Source organism: Rhipicephalus microplus, chromosome 5 (assembly GCF_043290135.1).
Source record: "Rhipicephalus microplus isolate Deutch F79 chromosome 5, USDA_Rmic, whole genome shotgun sequence".
NCBI lineage: Eukaryota > Metazoa > Arthropoda > Arachnida > Ixodida > Ixodidae > Rhipicephalus > Rhipicephalus microplus.
The window spans coordinates 175146168-175167479 of NC_134704.1; the positions used below are offsets into that span (position 1 = coordinate 175146168).

The following is a 21312-nucleotide window of genomic DNA, read 5'->3' on the forward strand; positions in this document are numbered from 1 at the left end:
GAAAATTTCTTCTTTGCTCACACATCATAACACAAATATTTTACTGTGCGAACAACAATGTCTAAAATTTTAAAGCAACCAATGCAAACCTGTACGTAGATGCTGCAAACCCAACGCAACAAAATGCGCAACCATTCGTCTACTTTTATTCTTTCATGTGTCATGATATCACTGCAATTCATAAAAGTTTGTGCACGACCGCCATGAGGACCGTGATTGGCGGTGGTCACAAATGCTGCAGCCAGTGTGCATCCTTTCGTGGCACTGCCTTTCAATAAAAATGAAAGTATAAACGTGTCAGCTGAAGCAAGATGCTCATCAATGATAGGAAAAAAAACGGGGTATTCAATAGTAGAAACGAGTGACTACATGTGTGTATATCAATAAATCATCTAAATAAACAAAGAAATGAATAAAGAAATAGACCTCATCTTGGGAGCAACAGCGAAACACACTGCATTATAGTAATCAGCAACCCTAGGTCATTACTGCTAAGAAAATGTGATAATAGAGGTCATAACCATTAGAAGTAATCACACATACATACGTACCCAAGAAAATGACGCCCCTACAGACACGCGGTAACTCAAAAGGCACACCAAAGCAAGTGTAATGCTACGTATATACCAGTTCAGTCCCCGTGTATAGCAAATTACCTTTCTGTAAATCTTGATTTCTTCGCAGTGAGATGGTTTCACTTTATAATCAAACATAGGTAATTTTAATCCATATATAGCCATCTGGCTTCCTGACGTCTCGGTTGTGCGAACGTGCCAAAAACAGTCTTGAACATCTGAAAGTTCCTTATATTTGTCGTCATCAACTTGTATAAAAGCACTACTTTCGAAGTTCATGTTTTTCAAGTTATTTGTGGATATTCAAAAAATTTGACAAAACCTCCAAGCAATAGGTTGATATGTTCTGCTTTAACATGCTTGTACAGAAATACATAATAGCACTGAGTGTATGCATTGCGGGTAAAGTTATGAAATACTGCTTTTGATTTTTTAATAATTGTTATTTGAGGTGACAATCAATAATTCATCGTCAACGAGGGCTTTAAAGACATCTGTTGTTAAAAACACCAACATGCTAGTTTTTTCTATCAACTGCAGTGCGTGTCGTTAAATCAATTGATAACGAATACCTCAGTAACTTCTAATGGGCAATGTAGCGTAGAAACACCTGTGTACAGGGACGTAAACAGTGTTGAAATATTTCATTCTGTTATTCTTCAGCGAGTCAATACAAGCTGGTTGTCAACAGCTCGGCCGGCCAAGAACCATCATATGGGAAAATTGAGCTGGAACTCTTCGCTGAGTCAGGCGCCAATGAAACGTTCAGCGTAACAACGTAAGTATACAACCTGCCTAGGTCCTTGTTTGGGCTAGTTGTTTGGACTTCATTGTGCGTGCGTGTGTCACGTTCTCTGTACTCCCGTACCTAAAGTTTTCACTGTACAGCAGTTCAATGTAAGTGTACACAATATAACGCCTTCATGCACGTAGTCGGAAACAGTTGCGTGTGTCAGGCTCACAATATCCGAAGAAAAAGATTTACTGTGTATGCATTGGCGGCAGTGTGCAACCTTCAGCTGCATACCCAGTGCTTTATTAGCGTAGGAAGAATTAACACAAAAATATTGCCGAATAACGGCTAGCGAAAGATTAAAGACAACAGTGAGCTATTTCGTTAAAAGGATTGAGTGGCAAATCATGAAGAACTGGCTTCTAAAGTATACATACCGATCTAAAGGTAAGATATCCAAACTGTGCGATACTTGTGAAGCTATAGCGACAAAAACGATATGCTGAAAAGTTCACTTTGAATGGAATTTCTGCGCCCAGTACGTGCTTGCTATGCACATGCACTGTATTTTGACATTGCCTTCTTGGTGGTCTATTGGCTAAGGCAATCGGCTGCTGACCTGCAGGTCACAGGATCAAATCCCGGCCGCGGCAGCCGCATTTACGATGGAAGCAAAAGTGCTTGAGGCCAGTGTGCTTAGATTTAGTGCAGGTTGAAGAACCCCAGGAGGTCGCGATTTCCGGAGCCCTCCACTGCGGCGTCCCTCATATTCATATGGTGAGGTTGGTACGTTATTCCCCGATGTGTTGCTGTTCATTTCGACATGGCTGTATACAAGAAGATAGTTATAAGGCGCAGCTATATTATTTTGATATTATCAAGCTGACAGAGTGCAGTTCGCTTTCAAGCTTGGGAACCTTCTTGTTCAAAATGTACGAACGATTGCGCCATTTTGATTTTCTCAATTATAAAGATAATTGTCCCTCAAAAAAGCGTGCACACACAAGTGAAAAGGACATCAAGGGTAATGCCACAGATTCCTGTACAAGACGTTTCGACTTATAGATTGATATGTGGGGTTTAACGTCCCAAAACCTCCATGTGATTATGAGAGATGTCGTAGTGGAGGGCTCCGGAGATTTCGACCAGCTGGAGTTTTTTTAACGTGCACCCACATCTGAGCACATGGGCCTACAACATTTCCGCCTCCATAGGAAATGCAGCAGCCGCAGCCGGGATTTGGTCCCGCGACCTGCTGGTATAAGACGTCTCAATAACATTTATGATATGCTTTGATGAAAAAAAGAGATAACGGCTACTTATGAGATAGAAGTTTGCCTTAAAAAGCAATGAAACTTGAAGTATGCTACACAAACGTACATTTTTTTCTAAGTCATTTGTAGATTCTCTCCAGGCAAGCATATCACTAAACACAATATTTGCGTAGGTATCTAAAAATGAGGGAAATTCAAGTTGTCTTTAATTTCTAGGCTTGCCCGGATAGTAAGTGAGAAGCCGAAAACATGATAACATTCTCGAAGAGGTTCGTGTATCTTATCAGCTCTTGAGTTACGCGGATATGTCGATGCCCTCATTTAAAGGTGTTCTTACTCGGTGCGGCGAAATGACGATGTATATAGAAAATTTATTTCCGAAGCCGGACTGTAATATAAATGGCTGGCTGTTCACCATTGAGATGTTTGACATTACCATATATTAGACTATGCAGCCCGCTTTTGAGTTTTGAATATGAAAATGGATGTCCAGATTCTTCACCGTAAGGCACGAACTCTTGGCAAGATTTTTGTATTAGTGCGACTGTGTGCTTCGTCTTAACGGAGAAATATCGGTGGTTCCTGATGGCGTTGCTGTGTGCGCTTATTTATTCATTGTGTAGTGAGCACCTTCTGTATGTGCACACAAGGCCTTTTTATAACCACTGGGCATATAAATAAGTACCAAATATTTACGCACAAAGGCTTATCAAATGATTCATAATAAGTCGTAGATTAAGGAAAGGCGTATGCACATCTTAGGGACTAACTATATACACAAATGCTGGAAGAAATTTCTGTTTGAGACAAGAAGTACAAACGAAGCTCGTGAACAAACACAGTGAGCACTTTCTATAGGACGTTGTAGCTTGAACTGGATAATAAATATTTGGCCATTCATTGTGATGCCGCAAATATTATAGTTCACTTAAAGTAAAAAAAAAATTGCTTCAAAGAAAAAGAAAACTTGCATAGTGCCTCAGTGATAATAATTGCTACAAAAAAACAATGAATCTATACACCTACTTGTTTAAACGCTTGTTCTCAGCGCCATTTTCTAGAAATTGCTCGGTGCCTCATAGCATGTCGTCAGTTCACGCACTTCACTTATCTATCATCAAAATGTTATCCACTTCGCTTTTCCAAGTGAAGTATGCCGTGCATACTCTGTCATTAAAGTTCATCATAGTTTATTCTTTATTTTTCACAGCAATTACAAAACATCGACGTCGTTTGCGAACGAAATGCGTACCGCTTGAATGTTCGTGCGTTCCATGCTTTCATTGGTTAATAGGAATAACCTTTTTAGGTGTTTTCTTTTTCACAAAACCACGTTAGGATTAAGACGACTTCGTATGGAACTGCTTGAAGAACTTGGAACTTCCCACGTTCAGTTCTGATGTTATTCTTTACAATTTTCGCGTGAAACACCCGGCTTGTTTGTACCTTTTCCTAATCGGTGTTCCTTGTTGATCAGTAATTTCAGCACCATCGCATTGTTCGAAATATCATAGTAAGTATGGTGGTTTATACTTCACCGCTACAGTGATTCACAGGAGCTGAAAGGTGGCCAGGCTGAGAAAGTGCTCGTCGCTGCCCACCCGGCTGTCGTCAACATCACGAGAGTAGTCATCAAGTACACCAAATATCGCGGATGGATTTACGGAGGCAAGGACTCCTGGTTCATCGATAAAGTATCTGTTCTCGACAGCTTCGGCTACACGTGCGTACACTTGAGTTTCTGAACATTTTGGGCTTTTTGAAGCGCACTTAACGCCATAACATTGCTCTCTGAGCTTCAAGTCCGTATCTTCGCATAAAAATCCAATCCTACATTATATTGCACAGTGCCGCTGTATAGTGAAATGGAGACTCATTATTGATTTTTTTTTGCGCTACTAGACGACCAACAAGCCATAAGGCCTTCAACAAAGCGCAATTTATCCTCAAATATACGGAACAAAGGAATGTAGGCTCAGACAAAATAACAAAGCTTTCAACGCGACAACGGAAAGCTTTGACGTGCATCACTGTATCACTGTATTACCTTTTACACTGACCCCGAATCGACAGCTCAATTGGCCTTCCGTGGAATATTAGGGCTGACACAATTGCAGCCGCAGGGCAGTGTGTTCATGGTTATGAACGACGCAAAAAACAAACGAGACACAAAATGAAGAAAACTGTTTTTTTGAGCAGTTAATAACTCAGAACCTACACCAACTTGCTCAACTGTCGGTGCTACTTAGAGCAGTGTGTGTAGCGTGGGTGCCAGAGACCACCAGAGCTCTATATGTGGTAGCCCTGCTTCCAACGAGAAAGCGTACACTCTCGCCCGTGAGTAGCTGCTGAAACAATCCAGTTATTTACAAAACTACCATTTGTTGAAAAAAAGATGCACCTCATTAGAAAGAAATTGAATAATTTTATTCTATAAAAGTAAATATAAATATTCGTAAGTCATAATTGGCTCTGGGTAAAGGGACATTCAAATCTTTTAACAGACCTTTGTTACTGTTTTAGCTTACTTTTGTTGTAGTTTGTTCACCTTATAATATGAAAAATGCGACAAACGTGGTTGAGCAGGTCTTAATCGACCACTAAAACGCTTCCTTGGGCTGGTTGGTACATAGTCTAGTATAAGGTCTGTTAGAAAAGTATCCGGCCTATGCTGGAAGAAACCAGCTGGCATAATTAGAGCGTTAGAAAACCAATCCCTCCCCACCCCGAAAAACAGTGCCCTTAGAACTTCACACTATTCTCCCAGTGGTGCTGCTATTGTTAGAAGCATTCTGCGAAGGCCTCTCTCGGAATGGAGTTTAGCTCAGCTGTCATTGCAGCCGTAATGCCCTCCATTGTCTGAAATCACTTTTCTTTTAATGTTCTCTTGATTTTGAGAAACATTCAGAAGTCGCAGGGGCCCATATCAGGTGAGTAAGGAGCCTGTTGAACTACAGCAGTTTCACGTTTCACCAAGAAAGTATGAACAAAGTGTGAGGACTGTGCAGGAACATTGTAGTTATGGGGACTCCTGCTTCGTGTCGTCCACAACTCAGGTGTCTTGCGCCGCACAGCATCACGTTGATAAGAGAGGACACCCCTGTAGCACTTTTTTGAGATTGCTCGATCCTGTAGTGCGTACTTTTGGTGTGCCACATCGCGAAAGTCAAAGAAAGCACTCAGCATTGCTTTGACATTACTGTGCACTTGGCGGACCTTCTTCGGTCTTGGTGACGTGGAACGCTTCCACAGTGACGACTGCAATTTGCTTTCCGAGTTGTACCCGTACGCATAAGACTTCCCACCAGTGATAATGGTGTTCATGATGCTAGAGTCACTGCTTGTGAAATCCAGCATATCCTCTGAGACTTCAACACGAATTCGCTTTTGCTCCACGGTGAGCAGTTGCGGCACAAATTTCGTCGCAACTCTCTTATGACCGAACCTTCAGTTATGATAAAATGTGCAGAGAAAGTGCTCGTGCCCAGCTCTTCCGCGATTTCCCGGATAGTCACATGATGGTCCCTATGACCACCGCGTTCATTCCGGCAATGACGTGGTCATTTCGGCATGTTGATGGCCGACAGAAGTGTAGCTCGCTCACCATCGTCTTTAAACTAGCTTTGCCACTCCTTAATCTGTGTGCGGCTCATAGCATCGTCACTGTTCTGGCAAATTTTATGCAGATGCGCTGCTCTAGTCGCTCCATCATTTTCCTTGCAATGTAAAGCCGACCAGAGCACTGCACACTACCTCACTCAAACGCTGCGCCTCAGCGACTTACGCCATTGGCAGGAGGAAAAAAGTTCACACATGCGCACAAAGCTTCAAGGTCGCATACTTCATACTATGCTAACAGACCTCGTTGTCAGCACGTGCGTCGTCAACAGCACGTGCCGACAACGTCACACTAGCAACGTCAACTTACTACAGGTATTATGCAAGTGGGAAGTGCTGCCATACACAAAAAATGTAAATTTGTTCCATCGTTGTACATGCACTATTAGAATAAGCAGAACACATTCCATAGTTAACGCTTATTGGGGCCATAATTTGCTAGCGAGTATTTACTAGGATTATACATTAGAGCATTGGTGTATTCAGGGGAGGAATGGGGTTTAGAGTCCTACTGAAAATTTTCAATTTTACAGGTGTACTTGTACACGCACGCATGCAAATGCACGTTTAATCGCTTATTATCAGCTTGGTGTGCCTCGAAGCGAGGTAGAAAGTGAAATAAAGTACGTTATCAAAGAGGAATAAATAATGCTCAGCTGCTCGGCTTCCTATTGATTTAGTCCAAGTTTTCTATATTCGAAATGTCGCATGAAGTATTGTACCAGTTACAACAGGAGTGTTCCAGGGCTCCACGCTTGGGCTTTTGTCGTCATTTGAAATGTATATTGCTGATAAGTTACACACACACACACACATATATATATATATATATATGTATATATATATGTATATATATATATATAAATATATATATATATATATATATATATATATATATATATATATATATATATATATATTGATACGAAAATGCGGCTAAACACGGCTGCAAGAAAGAGGAGGACGAAGTGGGTTTTTTCCGTTGGATGCTGGTCTGGCGCCATCTTACTCGTCGAGCTCTGTGCGCTGTAAATAGATTATTAAAGAAGTTACTCGTAACATTATTGGTGGAGGTGGACGACCCCTGTACCTCGATGGAGACGCGCAGCGGTCGCGCCATCGGTGAGCTTTCGACTGCTTCGACTGCTGGTACTTCCTCTACGCCGCCCTCGTCAGTCCAAGCCACCACCTACGTCACACTCCCGCACCTCCGGGATCCCGGCACTTTCTCCGGTGATGGTACGATCGACCTCGACACTTGGCTGAAGCGGTACGAGCGCGTCAGTGCAACTCACCGCTGGGATCCCACGCTCATGCTCGCCAACGTGTTTTTCTACCTGGACGGCACTCCCCGAACATGGTTTGAAAGCCACGAAGCCGACATAACGAGCTGGGATCTCTTCAAAGAAAAGATACGTGACCTGTTTGGCGATTCATCTGGTCGTCAGCTCGCTGCGAAGAAGACTCTTGCCACACGGGCCCAGTCTTCTACCGAATCGTACGTCTCCTACATTCTTGACGTTTTGGCCTTTTGTTCCAAGGCCGACCAGTCCATGTCCGAAGACGAAAAGGTTAACCACGTCTTGAAAGGCATAGCCGATGATGCTTTCAACCTGCTGGTTTTTAACAACATCTCGAGCATCGACAACATCCTTAAAGAATGCCGACGTCTCGAACAAGCTAAAGCCCGCCGTGTAACCCAAAACATCGTGCGCCTTCCGAACACAGCGGCCACCTCTTCGTGTGACGACGTCTTCCACCAGGCCCCTCCATGTGACAACCTCACACGCATCATTCGTCGAGAGGTCGAGGCAGCACAACCGGTAGCCACGCCACTACCGACGCCTACGCCTTCCCCGACCACGATTTCTTTGATACAAGCCGTCGTTCGTCAAGAGCTATCGAATGTCCGCCTACATCCTGTACCTGCCGTATACTCTGCTGCACCTTCTTTTCGTCCCCCTTCTGCTCCTCGCATACAACGCAATCCGTCCCAATGGCGTACCCTTGATGATAGGCCCATATGTTTCAACTGTCGACGCGTTGGTCATATCGCACGTCACTGCCGCAGCCGCTGGGCTCCACCGTCCCATTATGCACTTCAGTATCCCACCACTTCTGCTCGCCAATCATCCCCATCACTTTCTTCATCAACGCCGACCACATTTTCCGCTCCTACAGCACCTCTCAGCAGACCTCGCTACGACCGGTCACCGTCCCCTGCTCGACGTCAGTCCCGGTCGCCCCCACAACGCCGTGCTGCCTCCCCGACCTATTCGCAGCATCTCCGACCGGAAAACTAGGCCGTGCAGCTTCTGGAGGTGGAGCTGCGTTGACGACCTTCGTAAGAAATCCTCGATTAACGTTAACAACGAACCGGAACCTTTTGGACGTTACTGTCGACAATGTTCGGGTCAGTGCGTTGATAGATACTGGCGCGCATGTGTCCATTATGAGTGCTAACCTTCGCCGCCGACTTAGAAAAGTTGTCACGCCCGCCCTCAACCGAGCTGTACGAGTCGCCGATGGAGGAACTGCCGCAATTCTTGGCATGTGCTCTGCGCGAGTGTCTATTGGGGAGAGAAGCACTGTCGTTCTTTTCGCCGTTATCAAACATTGCCCTCATGAACTCATTCTCGGTATGGATTTTCTAGCCACGCACTCTGCCCTCATAGACTGTTCAGCTGGCTCTCTCCATCTCGATTTACCCCTCTTTTCCGACCCGCCTAGCCCACCGCAAACCAGCCTCTGTTGCATTGATTTCACGCGTCTCCCTCCTAACTCCGTCACACATGTCGACTTATCCTCCACGCCGCCAGTACCTGATGGTGATTACATGGTGGCCCCGATTCCTGCAGTGATGCTTACGCATGGGGTTGCTGTGCCGCATATGATTCTGACGATTAAGAGAAACCGCACCTTCCTTCCACTGGTCAACTTTTCAGTCACCACCCAAGTTCTGCCACAGGGTATCTCCCTGGCCAAAATTACTGCTCTCCAAGATGACCATGTCGAGCCCTTCAGAGTTGACGATTGCTGCAGCTCAGTCAGTGGTTCCACTCCATCACGTTCTTGGGGTGCCGACATTGAGCGAATGGTGTCATCGGACCTCACGTCTGAGCAAGCTTCAGCGCTTTGCCACGTTCTTGAGGGCTATCGTAGCATTTTCGACTTTGCCAGCAACTCTTTAGGCCAAACGACCATTGTCACCCATCGCATAAATACTGGCCATGCAACCCCCATTCACCGACGCCCCTACCGTGTGTCGGCGTCGGAGCGTGCAATATTACAACATGAAGTTGGCAAAATGCTTGCGAAAAACATTATCGAGCCTTCATGCAGCCCCTGGGCGTCTCCAGTCGTCCTTGTTAAAAAGAAAGATGGAACATGGCGCTTTTGTGTTGATTACCGTCACCTTAACAAAATTACCAAAAAAGACGTTTACCCTTTACCTCGCATCGACGACGCCCTCGACTGCCTGTACGGTGCCACCTATTTTTCAACCATTGACCTTCGGTCAGGGTACTGGCAGATAGCCGTCGACGAGATGGATCGCGAGAAGACCGCATTCATCACTCCTGATGGTCTTTATCAGTTTAAGGTGATGCCCTTTGGACTCTGCAATGCACCAGCCACATTTGAAAGAATGATGGACTCATTGCTTCAAGGGTTGAAATGGTCCACCTGCTTGTGTTACCTTGACGATGTTATTGTCTTTTCGCCCACATTCGACTCGCATCTCGATCGTTTGTCAGCTATTTTGGACGTTTTTCGCCGAGCCGGACTCCAGCTTAACGCCTCCAAGTGCCACTTCGCTCGTCGCCAAATTTCCGTGCTTGGTCACCTTGTCGATGCCCAAGGCGTGCGTCCAGACCCAGAGAAAATTCGTGCAGTCACGAACTTTCCCGTTCCGAGGACCACAAAGGATGTCCGCAGTTTTGTGGGGTTGTGCTCGTATTTCAGACGCTTTGTTAAGGACTTTGCGACCATTGCACGCCCACTCACAGACCTCTTGAAGAAAGACGCGTCGTTTACCTGGGGCCATGATCAAGCGTCATCGTTTTCGCAACTTACGACACTGCTTACAACGCCACCAATCTTGGCTCACTTTGATCCATTAGCCCCAACCGAGGTTCACACGGACGCCAGTGGACACGGCATAGGAGCTGTGCTATTGCAGCAACAACGCGGACACGACCGTGTTATAGCCTACGCAAGTCGACTACTATCTCCAGCCGAGCGCAACTATTCCATCACGGAGCGCGAGTGCCTCGCCCTTGTATGGGCAGTCGCCAAGTTTCGCCCATACCTGTACGGGTGCTCATTCCGTGTTGTCACGGATCATCACGCGCTCTGCTGGCTAGCCTCCCTGAAAGACCCCACGGGACGTCTCGCTCGTTGGGCTCTACGCCTTCAAGAGTACACGCTCTCTGTAATGTACAAAACAGGGCGATTACATCAGGATGCGGATTGTTTATCCCGCTACCCTGTTGACGAAGCAACCGATACCGACGCTATCACGGACGTTTTTTCCGTGTCGCAGCTGTTAAACATTGGCGAAGAGCAACGTCGGGATGCTTCTTTACGAGCCATCATTGACAAACTGGAGTCAACGCCACGCGACCCGTCCGTACGAATGTTTTTGGTGAAAGACGGGATCCTATATCGCCGAAACCTTGATTCCTTCGGATCAGACTTACTTCCTGTCATCCCAGCGCACCTGCGTTCCTCTGTCCTGCATCAACTCCATGACGCTCCCATAACGGGCCATTTGGGCGTTTCTCGCACGTACGATCGAGTACGACGTCGGGTTTTTTGGCCTGGACTTGCCCGCTCTGTTCGACGCTATGTCGCCGCTTGTGAGCCTTGTCAGCGTCGCAAAACGCCGTCTGCCCTCCCAGCCGGCTACCTTCAGCCGATCGACGTTCCCAACGAGCCTTTCTTCCGAGTTGGTCTCGACCTGTTGGGCCCTTTTCCACTCTCCACAGCCGGAAATAAATGGATTGCTGTTGCCACGGACTACGCTACGCGGTACGCAATCACACGAGCACTCCCGACCAGCTGCGCTACCGACGTTGCGGACTTTTTGCTGTACGACATAATATTAGTGCATGGTGCTCCCCGTCAACTTCTCACCGACCGTGGTCGCACGTTCTTATCAGCTGTCGTTCATGAAATCCTGAGGTCTTGTCATACCAAGCACAAATTTACTTCGTCGTACCATCCCCAGTCAAATGGCCTCACGGAGCGCCTTAACAGGACCCTAACCGATATGCTTGCCAAATACGTTGCGCCAGACCACCACGATTGGGACATTCATTTGCCGTATGTGACGTTCGCCTACAACTCATCTCGTCACAACACTGCCGGATATTCGCCCTTCTACCTACTATATGGCCGGGACCCAACTCTACCTTTAGACACGTCGGCCACTGAATATGCTGGTGAAGCCATTGCCCGCGCCGACCACGCGCGCCAAGTCGCCCGTAACCGTCTACAGGCTTCACAGGCGCGCCAACAACAGCTCTACAATTCTCACCATAGGGACGTGCACTTTTCTCCGGGTTCTCTCGTGCTCCTCTGGTCACCTACTCGGCGTGTGGGACTGTCGGAAAAACTGTTGTCGCCCTACACTGGACCATTCCGTATCGTTCGCAAAGTGACAGACGTCACGTACGAGATTGTTCCAACTGATCCCACAAAGTCATCGTCAGCTCCGAGCGACACCGTTCACGTGGCTCGGCTAAAGCCCTATTACCCCCCTTCGACATCATCTGCGTAAATTTAGCACCGGGACGGTGCTTCTACCGCCGGGGGTTATGATACGAAAATGCGGCTAAACACGGCTGCAAGAAAGAGGAGGACGAAGTGGGTTTTTTCCGTTGGATGCTGGTCTGGCGCCATCTTACTCGTCGAGCTCTGTGCGCTGTAAATAGATTATAAAGAAGTTACTCGTAACAATATATATATATATATATATATATATTTCTCCGCAAACAGAGCATGACGATTCCTCCCCGAAAAAGTGTTCTAGTCGACGTAACATGCTGTGGTTTGAGTGATGGCGATGTGGTGGCCGAGACAAATTTAGAACACCTCCTGCAACAAGGCATCTGTGTAGCTAGAAGTGTAATACACGTTCGTAATGGCCGATCTGAATTGCTCGTTACCAACTTTAGCAACGAGCATCGACACCTTTTCCGTGGCACTTCGATAGCATTCGCCCACGAGGTAGCAAACGTAACCAACTGTCTCACATCACAACTAGTAGATAACGCAGACAAATTAATGAGTAATACGGACATCAATCCTGATCTGTCCACCGATAACCAGACTGCGCTACGAGCGCTCATGTTCGAGTTCAGGCCTTGCTGTGCAAGTTGCTCAAAGATCCGCCAGACGTCCATCACTCAACACAGGATAATCACGTACGAGGACGCACGCCCGATACACCAGAATTCCTACCGCGTGTCGGCTAAAGAACGTGAAGCCATACGTACGCACGTCAGCGAGATTCTTGACGATGGCGTTATTGAACCATCTAACAGCACGTGGTCATCAGTCGTACTTGTCAAAAAAAAAGGACGGGTCGCTACGCTTCTGCGTCGACTACCGAAAGCTTAACGACGTGACCAAAAAGGATGCGTCTCCGCGGCCGCGTATCGACGATTGGCTGAATAGACTTCATCATGCCCGTTATTTCACTTCTCTCGATCTCAAAAGCGGGTACTGGTAAATCGAGGTAGATAAGCGAGACCGTGAGAAAACAGCCTTCGTGACTCCAGACGGCCTATACCAATTTTGAGTGCTCCCTTTTGGCTTGTGTTCAGTGCCGGCAACTTTCCAGCGAATGATGGTCACTGTCCTCACAGGGCTCAAGTGGCAGACTTGTCTTGTCTACCTTGATGATGTGGTGGTCTTCTCTACCACGTTCGAGCAGCACCTTCACCGCCTGCGCAGCGTGCTGGAGGCTATTCGATTGGCGGACCTCACACTGAAGCCACAGAAGTGCCATTTCGGCTACGAAGAACTAAAATTTCTTTGACGTGTAGTTAGCGCCGAAGGAGTCCGGCCCAATTCAGAAAAGCTTGCCGCTGTTGTCAAATTACCAGCTCCTGTCGATAAGAAAGCTGTCCGGCACTTTCTTGGTTTGTGTGCCTACTATCACCAGTTCATTCACGGCTTTTCTCAGAAAGCAGAACCCCTGACTCGTCTCACAAAAGATGACATGCTGTTTGTCAGGGAAAACAAGCAACAAGCAGCTTTTGATGAATTGCGACAGCGCCTGTAATCAACGCCCATTCTCGCTCATTTCGACGATGATGCTGACAAGGATGTCCATACTGACGCTAGTAACGCTGGGCTCGGTGCAGTGCTCGTTCAGCGCCAAGAAGACATCGAAAGAGTGATAGCCTACGCATGCCGTTCTCTATCCCGTGCCGAGGCTAATTATTCCACTACGGAGAAAGAGCGCATCGCTGTCGTGTAGGCAATCACCAAGTTTCGCCCGTACCTTTATGGTCGTCCCTTCAAGATAGTGACGGACCACCATGCCCTCTGTTGGTTGGCAAGCCTGCGTGACCCTTCAAGACGGCTAGCACGGTGAAGCTTGCGGCTGCAGAAATTTGACGTCACCATCTTCAATAGGTCCGGCCGTAAGCATGAAGACGCTGACACACTGTCACGCGCGCCCCTTCATGTCGTCAGTCAGAAAGCAGAGGAAGACGAAGGCTTCCTGTGCGCCGTTGGCTCATCAGACTTGAGCAAACGACAGCGAGATGACGTAGAGATTTGTGCGATCATCGATCATTTAGAAGGCCAGGGCACAATCATACCACGTCATTTATTTCACTCGTTGACGTCGTTCTGCCTTATAGACAGTGTGCTGCACAAGAAGATCAACCGTGCTTACCTCCTGGTGGTTCCTCGAGATATGCGAGACGACGTCCTCTTCGCTTGCCATGACGAACCCACACCCGGTCATCTGGGCTACTCACGGACACTTGCCAGAGTGAGCGAGAGGTACTATTGACCAGGACTTTTGGCAAGCGTCAAGAAGTACGTCAAGAGCTGTCGGGAATGCCACAGCCGAAAGCAACCGTCTGTTAAGCCAGCTTGTTTGCTTCAGCCCTTTGAAGCCCCATGCACGATGTTCTACCAAGTCGGCATGGGCATTCTCGGGCCATTTCTCTCGTCTGCGGACAGCAGCAAATGGGTGATTGTTACGACCGACTATTTGACACGCTATGGGGAGACGCAGGTGATCCCACGAGCCACGGCTTCTGAGGTGGCACAATTTTTCATGCGCCACATCGTGTTAAGACATGGTGCTCCTTCTAGCATATTAACGGACTGAGGGACGGCCTTCACAGCGCAGCTTATGGACGAAGTTTTCAAACTGAGAAACACGAGACACCGAATGACTTCTGCGTACCATCCGCAAACCAACGGACTTACCGAGCGACAGAATAAGACCATCGCAGACATGATCTCAATGTACGTCGACTTACAGCACAAAACATGGTACCGGATCTTACTTTGCGTGAACTTCGCGTATGATACCACCGTGCAAGAGACCACGCGATTTCTGCCATTTCGGCTTCTCTACGGCCGTGAAGTGCAGACCACGCTGGACTCTATGCTACCGTGTCGAGACGAAGACGAGTTGGCAACTGACGCCGAAGAATACGCAGAGCGTGCTGGGGAAGCCCGGCAGCTTGCGCGACTAAACATCGGCCAGCAACAGCAGGCAGAGGCACGGCGCTATAACACTCACCACAAAGAAGTGTTTTACAACCCCGGAGACAAAGTTTGCGTGTGGACACCCGTCCGCCGCCGTGGCCTTAGTGAAAAGTTACTGAGCCGGTACTTTGGCCCATATAAAGTGTTACGCCGCGTCAGTGGCGCGAACTATGAAGTGGTTCCGGACTCAACACCGCAGGCACGGAGCAGGACACGACCGAAGCCGGAAGTCGTTCATGTGTTGCGCATGAAACCATTTATTGCGCGTTGTTCGTAACTTTTTCTTTGCCGTACTCCGTTTTCTGTGTTATTTATTTTCGTGAACTGGCTTCTTTCTTCATTGATTTTTCCTATATTGGCACGCTCTTTATTTCTACTTTTACTTTAGCAGAATTTCCATATTTTTTTCACGTGCCTATGTCATAACATTGGGTTGGTGCTACGTACTTTTATTCCCTCTTTTGGAACTTTTTTTTTTCGTAAGGGGGGATTATGCCATCCACACGTAGTGGGTCGACTACAAGAGCGGCTCTCAGTCTGGAGAAAAAAAAAGATCGCTTGCTTCTTCTCGGCTTGAGAGCCAGCCACGAATTCTTCTGCACTTTTTCACGTGTTTTCTATGGAACATTGTTATTATTATTCTCTAATTTATCTCTTTTTTAGCAAGCGTTGACAAAAAATATCTAATAAAAGGTTCAGTGTGGCCAATCCCCCTTGTGGGTATGAGCCAAGATCTCCTAGGCGACAAGATAAGACAAGAAGCATCGTCCTAGAGCTAGCTACTTATTGGTTTAATAAACCCCCAGTACTTGTTATTCATCGTGACAATATGTTTTCTTTTATATCATTCTCCCGTTTTCTCGCCTTTCACCACCATCGTTATTTCTTGTTCTGTTGTTTTTTATCGGTTTTCCTTCTTTGCGAACGCTGTCACGTTGCTAGTGCACTGCCCCGTAGAGCCATGTGGCTCTGCCAAGGTAACCAAGGTTTCTGTGAGAAGTGCGGCCAGAGCAGCAGGTCTTTATGCGGGTATTCGCACAGCTGAAAAAAAAGTTAAAAAAAAGAGGCTGGTGGAAGAATTCAAGGATATATTTCAAATGAATATATGGCAGTCAACATTTCCAATAAACGTAATTTTCCGTAACTATCAGCAGGTTGCGAGGGATGAACTGCTAAACAACATATATGCTTTCAAGGTTAAACGATTTTTCATCACAATATCTTGCATCAGATATCATGTCAAAACTTGAGAGTACGTTTTTCAAGACATAATTTATAATGTAGGTTGGTGTGCATCATTTCATGTTTTACATGAACACCACCAGGCCTTTCCTGCAAGAGAGTTGCAAAATACCAGAATTGCAAATTAATAGCAGAATAACAGGAATTGCAAAATAACAGAATTGTTGAGTTTTGAAAGCTTTATTACCGGAATATTTCACGTACTGAGCTTTCTATGCTCATTCTAGTTATTATTATCATCATTATTATTAATATTGTTTTGTAACTTGCATGCTATTACAAGTACACTGTATGTGTTGTAAAATTTTTGTGTTTTGCGTTGAACAGCTAGCAGTGTACCTAAATATTATTTTAATAACTTATGCCTTCTTAGGCCTATATACAGTGTTTTTTTCTTGGTGACTTGCATAAAATACTGCTATGCTACATGTCCTACCACTCCCCTAAATTTGATGGCCGCTTGCTTTTGCAATTTCATAGGATAAAATGCTTTTCGATTTGTATTGCGACATTTTTTCACCTTCAGCATTGTAGATTTAGTGAATATTTTCAAAAGAATTAGCTACCATCTTATAAAAGTGAATCTGGAAATTGTTTTCCAAAGCACAAACGCATTATATTCTTCAAAAAAAAAACGCTCACCTAGAAAATCTAGAGACATGTAGGGAATTTTTTCACTCAAGAGAGGAAAAAAGTGGCTCCTTAGGTGGGCAGCACTAATCAGCAGGCAATCGATGACATGCCGGCATCTGTTCACGCGACTTTCGGAAACAAGACTAACGATGCGACTTGTTCAGAACGAAGTGGATGGACTGAGAATGCCTGGCCTACCGTTGTCTCACGTAGGCAAACGAAAAAAGCAGCAATCCCGGATGGAGATGGCTGTGAACGCCAATGACAAATTGGAAAGCGATCCGCCCACCGAACAACAAAAATGTCAAGCAACGCAGGGTCTCCAATGGATAAAATGATGCGGCCTACCGCTTCTACCAAAAGAGGACATCAAGATTATTCTAAAGCTGCAAATGTTCTCTGGGTTAAATTGCATTGAGTCTCTGGGTTAAAAAAGGGTCCCTGGGTTAAAAGTGGTTGTCAAAAAACGAAGTTTTAATGGCAACGACTTTCTGCTGTGGGTTCATTTAGGGTTGAACGTTGTGATCCCATTCACCCCAAGCATGGTGGTAGTGAGTAGGCTGCGATGCATCAGTCAATTAAAGTAGGGCGATAAATCCATGCTTTCAATGCATACGTGGCCGACGCCGAAGGGGTCTTGTGGGGAATAGTACGCGGATTACCAACTGGGATTTCGCAAGATGAACTAATATAGAGAACCTACGTGTTCGGACTCAAGGGGTGTAGAATGAGATAGCAAGAATGTTGGGCTCGTCAAAAACGATGATTATCATATTCGCGCGCAATGTGCTGCCGAGGAGCGTATGCATAGTGGTAGCCGAGTTAATCTGCTACCCATGCAAGCCAACAGTACAGGTGTGCAAGATGTGCGTCCTAACTGGACTCCGTGCGGACGTTTCTCCAACTCCAAATGTCTATATATGCCTCAGGTGCGGGAAAAAAGAATTAACGCAAGGACATGACTGCATCCCCAAGAGTGTCATCTGTGATAGTGAACACCCCACAGGAGATAGTGTGTACAAGAAAAAAAATTAAGAAAGCCGCTCCTCCCATGAAGTTGAGGACCGACCAGCCAAAAGACTGGGGAGGCAAACTTGAACGGACCGGCGATGCAAAGTCGTCCGAAGATTTCCCTCCACTAGGGCTGGACATGCCTCGATGCTTTAGCTCGGACCGGCAGAAACAGTGCCAGTCAAGGTCAAGTTCACGATCCCGATTAAAATCTCAGTCAAGGTCGCAATCGAGATCTCGTTCAAGGAGTGAGAGGCAACACCACACTAACATGGCACCTCCGTCCTCTGGAAAATCCAGCCTAAAACGCCAACGAAAGCGCTGCGGACCTCTGGCCGAGATGGGTTCCTACCAGGATTCAGAAGACGCCCTAGCCGCTGGCCAGATAAACATACATCAGGTGAGCTTTGTGAGGGCTGTGTCTTCCAAAGCCCCTGTAAACGAAAACTCGCAATATAAGAAAATATTGGAAGAAAGAAGAGACTGACCCAAGAGGTCATACAGCTGAAAAAAAAAAACATGTTGCTGAAGAGCGGTATGACTTACAGACAGCATTACTTTCATTAGAGAGACAGCTAGAAGCCAAACTGCGACCACAAAACCTCAGAGGAAAAGCTTGAGGATGTATTCAGAAAACAACATATCAACTGTGAATAAAACCCACCCTTTCAGGGGGGGGCATTGGCGTCGGCTGAAGTTGTGGAAGCGATGGTGTACGCAGGTATAACCCCCCACCCAAAGCACAAAAGTAAATAACCACGACCAAATAACGCATAGAATAGAGGAGCGGTTAGAAAAAAAATAGGGAAAGTTTATCTAACGTTCATAAGCTGCTAATCGATTTCATAATTCAGATAAAATTTTTCGTCGGGGAGAAACTTTAAACTCAAAGGCAGTACGCGAATGAAGCTGTGAGCAGCTTGCAAAGGGCAATAAATAAGCGTTCCCGCTCGACCTCCGCTAGGAATGGCAAACAACCTTAAGGAAATCGCGAAGACGTGAAAGCACCCATACATCACGACCAAAAATAACCAGAGAAGTGTGGAACAATTAGAGATCTTGCAGTGGAATTGCCGCACTTTTAACAAATGTGCCGCAGCCATCCCGAATTATATCAATGTGGCACCATTTACACCCGACGTTTTATGCTTGCAAGAAATTGGTGCCAGAATAGTGAAGCTTCAGGGTTATTTTGTTTTTCAAAACTCCTGTTATCCTCCCGTAGTGACGCTGGTGAGCGAGATGATTGCGACAAAAGATGAGTACACAGAAACGCTGCGAATCAACAACGAATATATTGAATGGAATCAAGTTTTTACTGAATTAATTTCATTGCACAACAAGGTTGCGAGACCAGGCGAAAACGCTGCACTGTGCAGCTTGAGGAGAACCTAGCCACCTGACACACTGATCAGTTACAGCAGTTCAAGGCATGCCCTATACCTCATGCATTAACACAACAGCAGGAACAGTAAGCGAACCCGGTAAGAAATATTGAGCAAAGGTATTGTGTGAACATTTGAAAACTAAAGGAAAAATTTCGGTAGGGATGAAGACAGCAGAAAACAAAAGCGTTGTTGTGGCGCCTCAGATATGCGCAATAATTGCTTTTTAATTGACAATAGCACAACTATGAACGCTAAACCTTGAGCAATATTGGTGGGCGCTGCGGATAGGGTTAGCCGTTTGGTGCCATTTGAGGCATTGATAGGGCGGACAAACAGACAATTGTACAGACAAACAGACCATTTTTTTTTGTCGAAGGTTCCCAAGAAAGACTATCGTGTTTAGAAAGCGAACAGGTGAACCCAAGGCAATACAGGCAATCATACGAATATGTTACGAAGGCTTTTCAGCAACACAGTGGTTACGTCGAGACCATTTTCTTTATGTAACCAATTTAAAGTAATCGGTAAACAATACTGTAGCATTTGGTCACCATCTAGTTTTATTTTGTTCACAATCGAAGGTTCTATCGGACGAAATTTATAAACGCAGTTATGTTGCTGCAGGTATGCTAGCTGTACTAAAGAGTCATCATTCTTATTTTTGCCCATTTTATACATGCGAGAAAGCCTATATGTGTACAAAGATTCAATATTTATGGTATTAAGCTTTGTCAACAGAGGAACAGTCTGTCAAAAATATGGCACCCCAGAAACAAAGCGTACAGCTCTTTTTTGTAGTGACTTGAGTCTCTGAACATTTTCGACTGTAGTGGTCTTCCAGACTAGAATTCCGTAATGAACCAAAGAAAGAAACATTGAATTATATGATTTTGTTAATGAATGTGGGAAGGTAACTGCAATGGCGACGCATAGTACCTTTTTCTCTAAATAATTTACTAACTAAGTAATTTACTTGGCCATACCATGACATAATTTCAGAGAAGTATGCGCCAAGTGATTAGCAAGACAGCAGTGTTTCAATTTCAGTATTATTTAATTTAATGGAGCTATTTTGAAATTGTTTATTACGAGATGAAACATTACTGTTTTAGTTTTTTCTACGTTAATTTTAATATAATCGCTCGTCACCTACTTGTGTATACTTGCAAGCGTCATATTAGCTTGATTTCACAGTTTACAACCTGAGTCACCCCAAAAAAACACGTTTGTATCGTTTGCAGAAATTACGCATTTGCCGATGGGTGAACATTTACGATGTCATTCATGTACAATACGAAAAGGTTCGGACCCATTAGGCTCCTCTGTGGGACACCTGTTGTTTATTCCCCCTAAAGAGAGGCATAGCGAAGATTATAATAGTCAACCTATACAGTCCTCCGAAAGCCGAAGGCTAAGTCTTCAATGAGCTACTAGCTGAGACGGTTAAATTCGCCGGCAACAAGGACCGCCTAGTGGTTTTGGGCAATTTGACTGCACCCAGCACGACATGGGGTTACCTAAAAGACTCACCGAAGGGAATGTGTCTCGAACATGCTGCGTCTAGGCTGAGCCGGAGTTTAATAACTCTCCCGATCTCGCCCACGAGAGTGAGCAACATCATGTGTAGAGACTTTCACTTTCAACCTTAAAGACGCATCCTGGACAAACCTCGAGGAAAATCTGGAAAGCGATTATTACATTATAAGCGTCTCCATATCGACTCCCAAACTGCACAGAGTGATAAGTGACGCAGCGATCACAGATTGGACCGAGTTAAGGAAACGAGATCCTCCACTCGACTCCGTACAGTACTCAATAGGGGCAAGGTCGGAGTGCATAAAATCGGTACACGCAAGCACTACGAAGAAAAGAGCCAGAACCGTACAGACGCCAGCAGTAGACAGCCATCCGCTACACCCAAGGGAGAGCAGGCGCAGCCTACTAAAGCGTTGGAAACGTCAACGCCTGAACAGGACATTACTGCGTAGGATCGCCGCTCTTGCAGAGGAAGGAAACGACTATGCAAGCAAATTGGCTACCGAGGGATGAGCCAGGCTCAGCAGTTCACTTCATAACACACAGAGCGCCGCGAAAAC

At 45.8% G+C, this 21312-nt stretch overlaps 1 protein-coding gene across 1 annotated transcript in view; it reads left to right on the forward strand.

Moving 5' to 3' along the window:
• The window catches only part of LOC119173616 (pancreatic triacylglycerol lipase), a 156577-nt gene that overhangs the window by 85874 nt on the left and 49391 nt on the right, over positions 1–21312 (forward strand). The window contains exons 7-8 of the mRNA XM_037424419.2: positions 1239–1353; positions 4129–4305. Coding sequence (XP_037280316.1) covers positions 1239–1353; positions 4129–4305 — 292 coding nt within the window. The remainder of the gene's footprint in view (positions 1–1238; positions 1354–4128; positions 4306–21312) is intronic.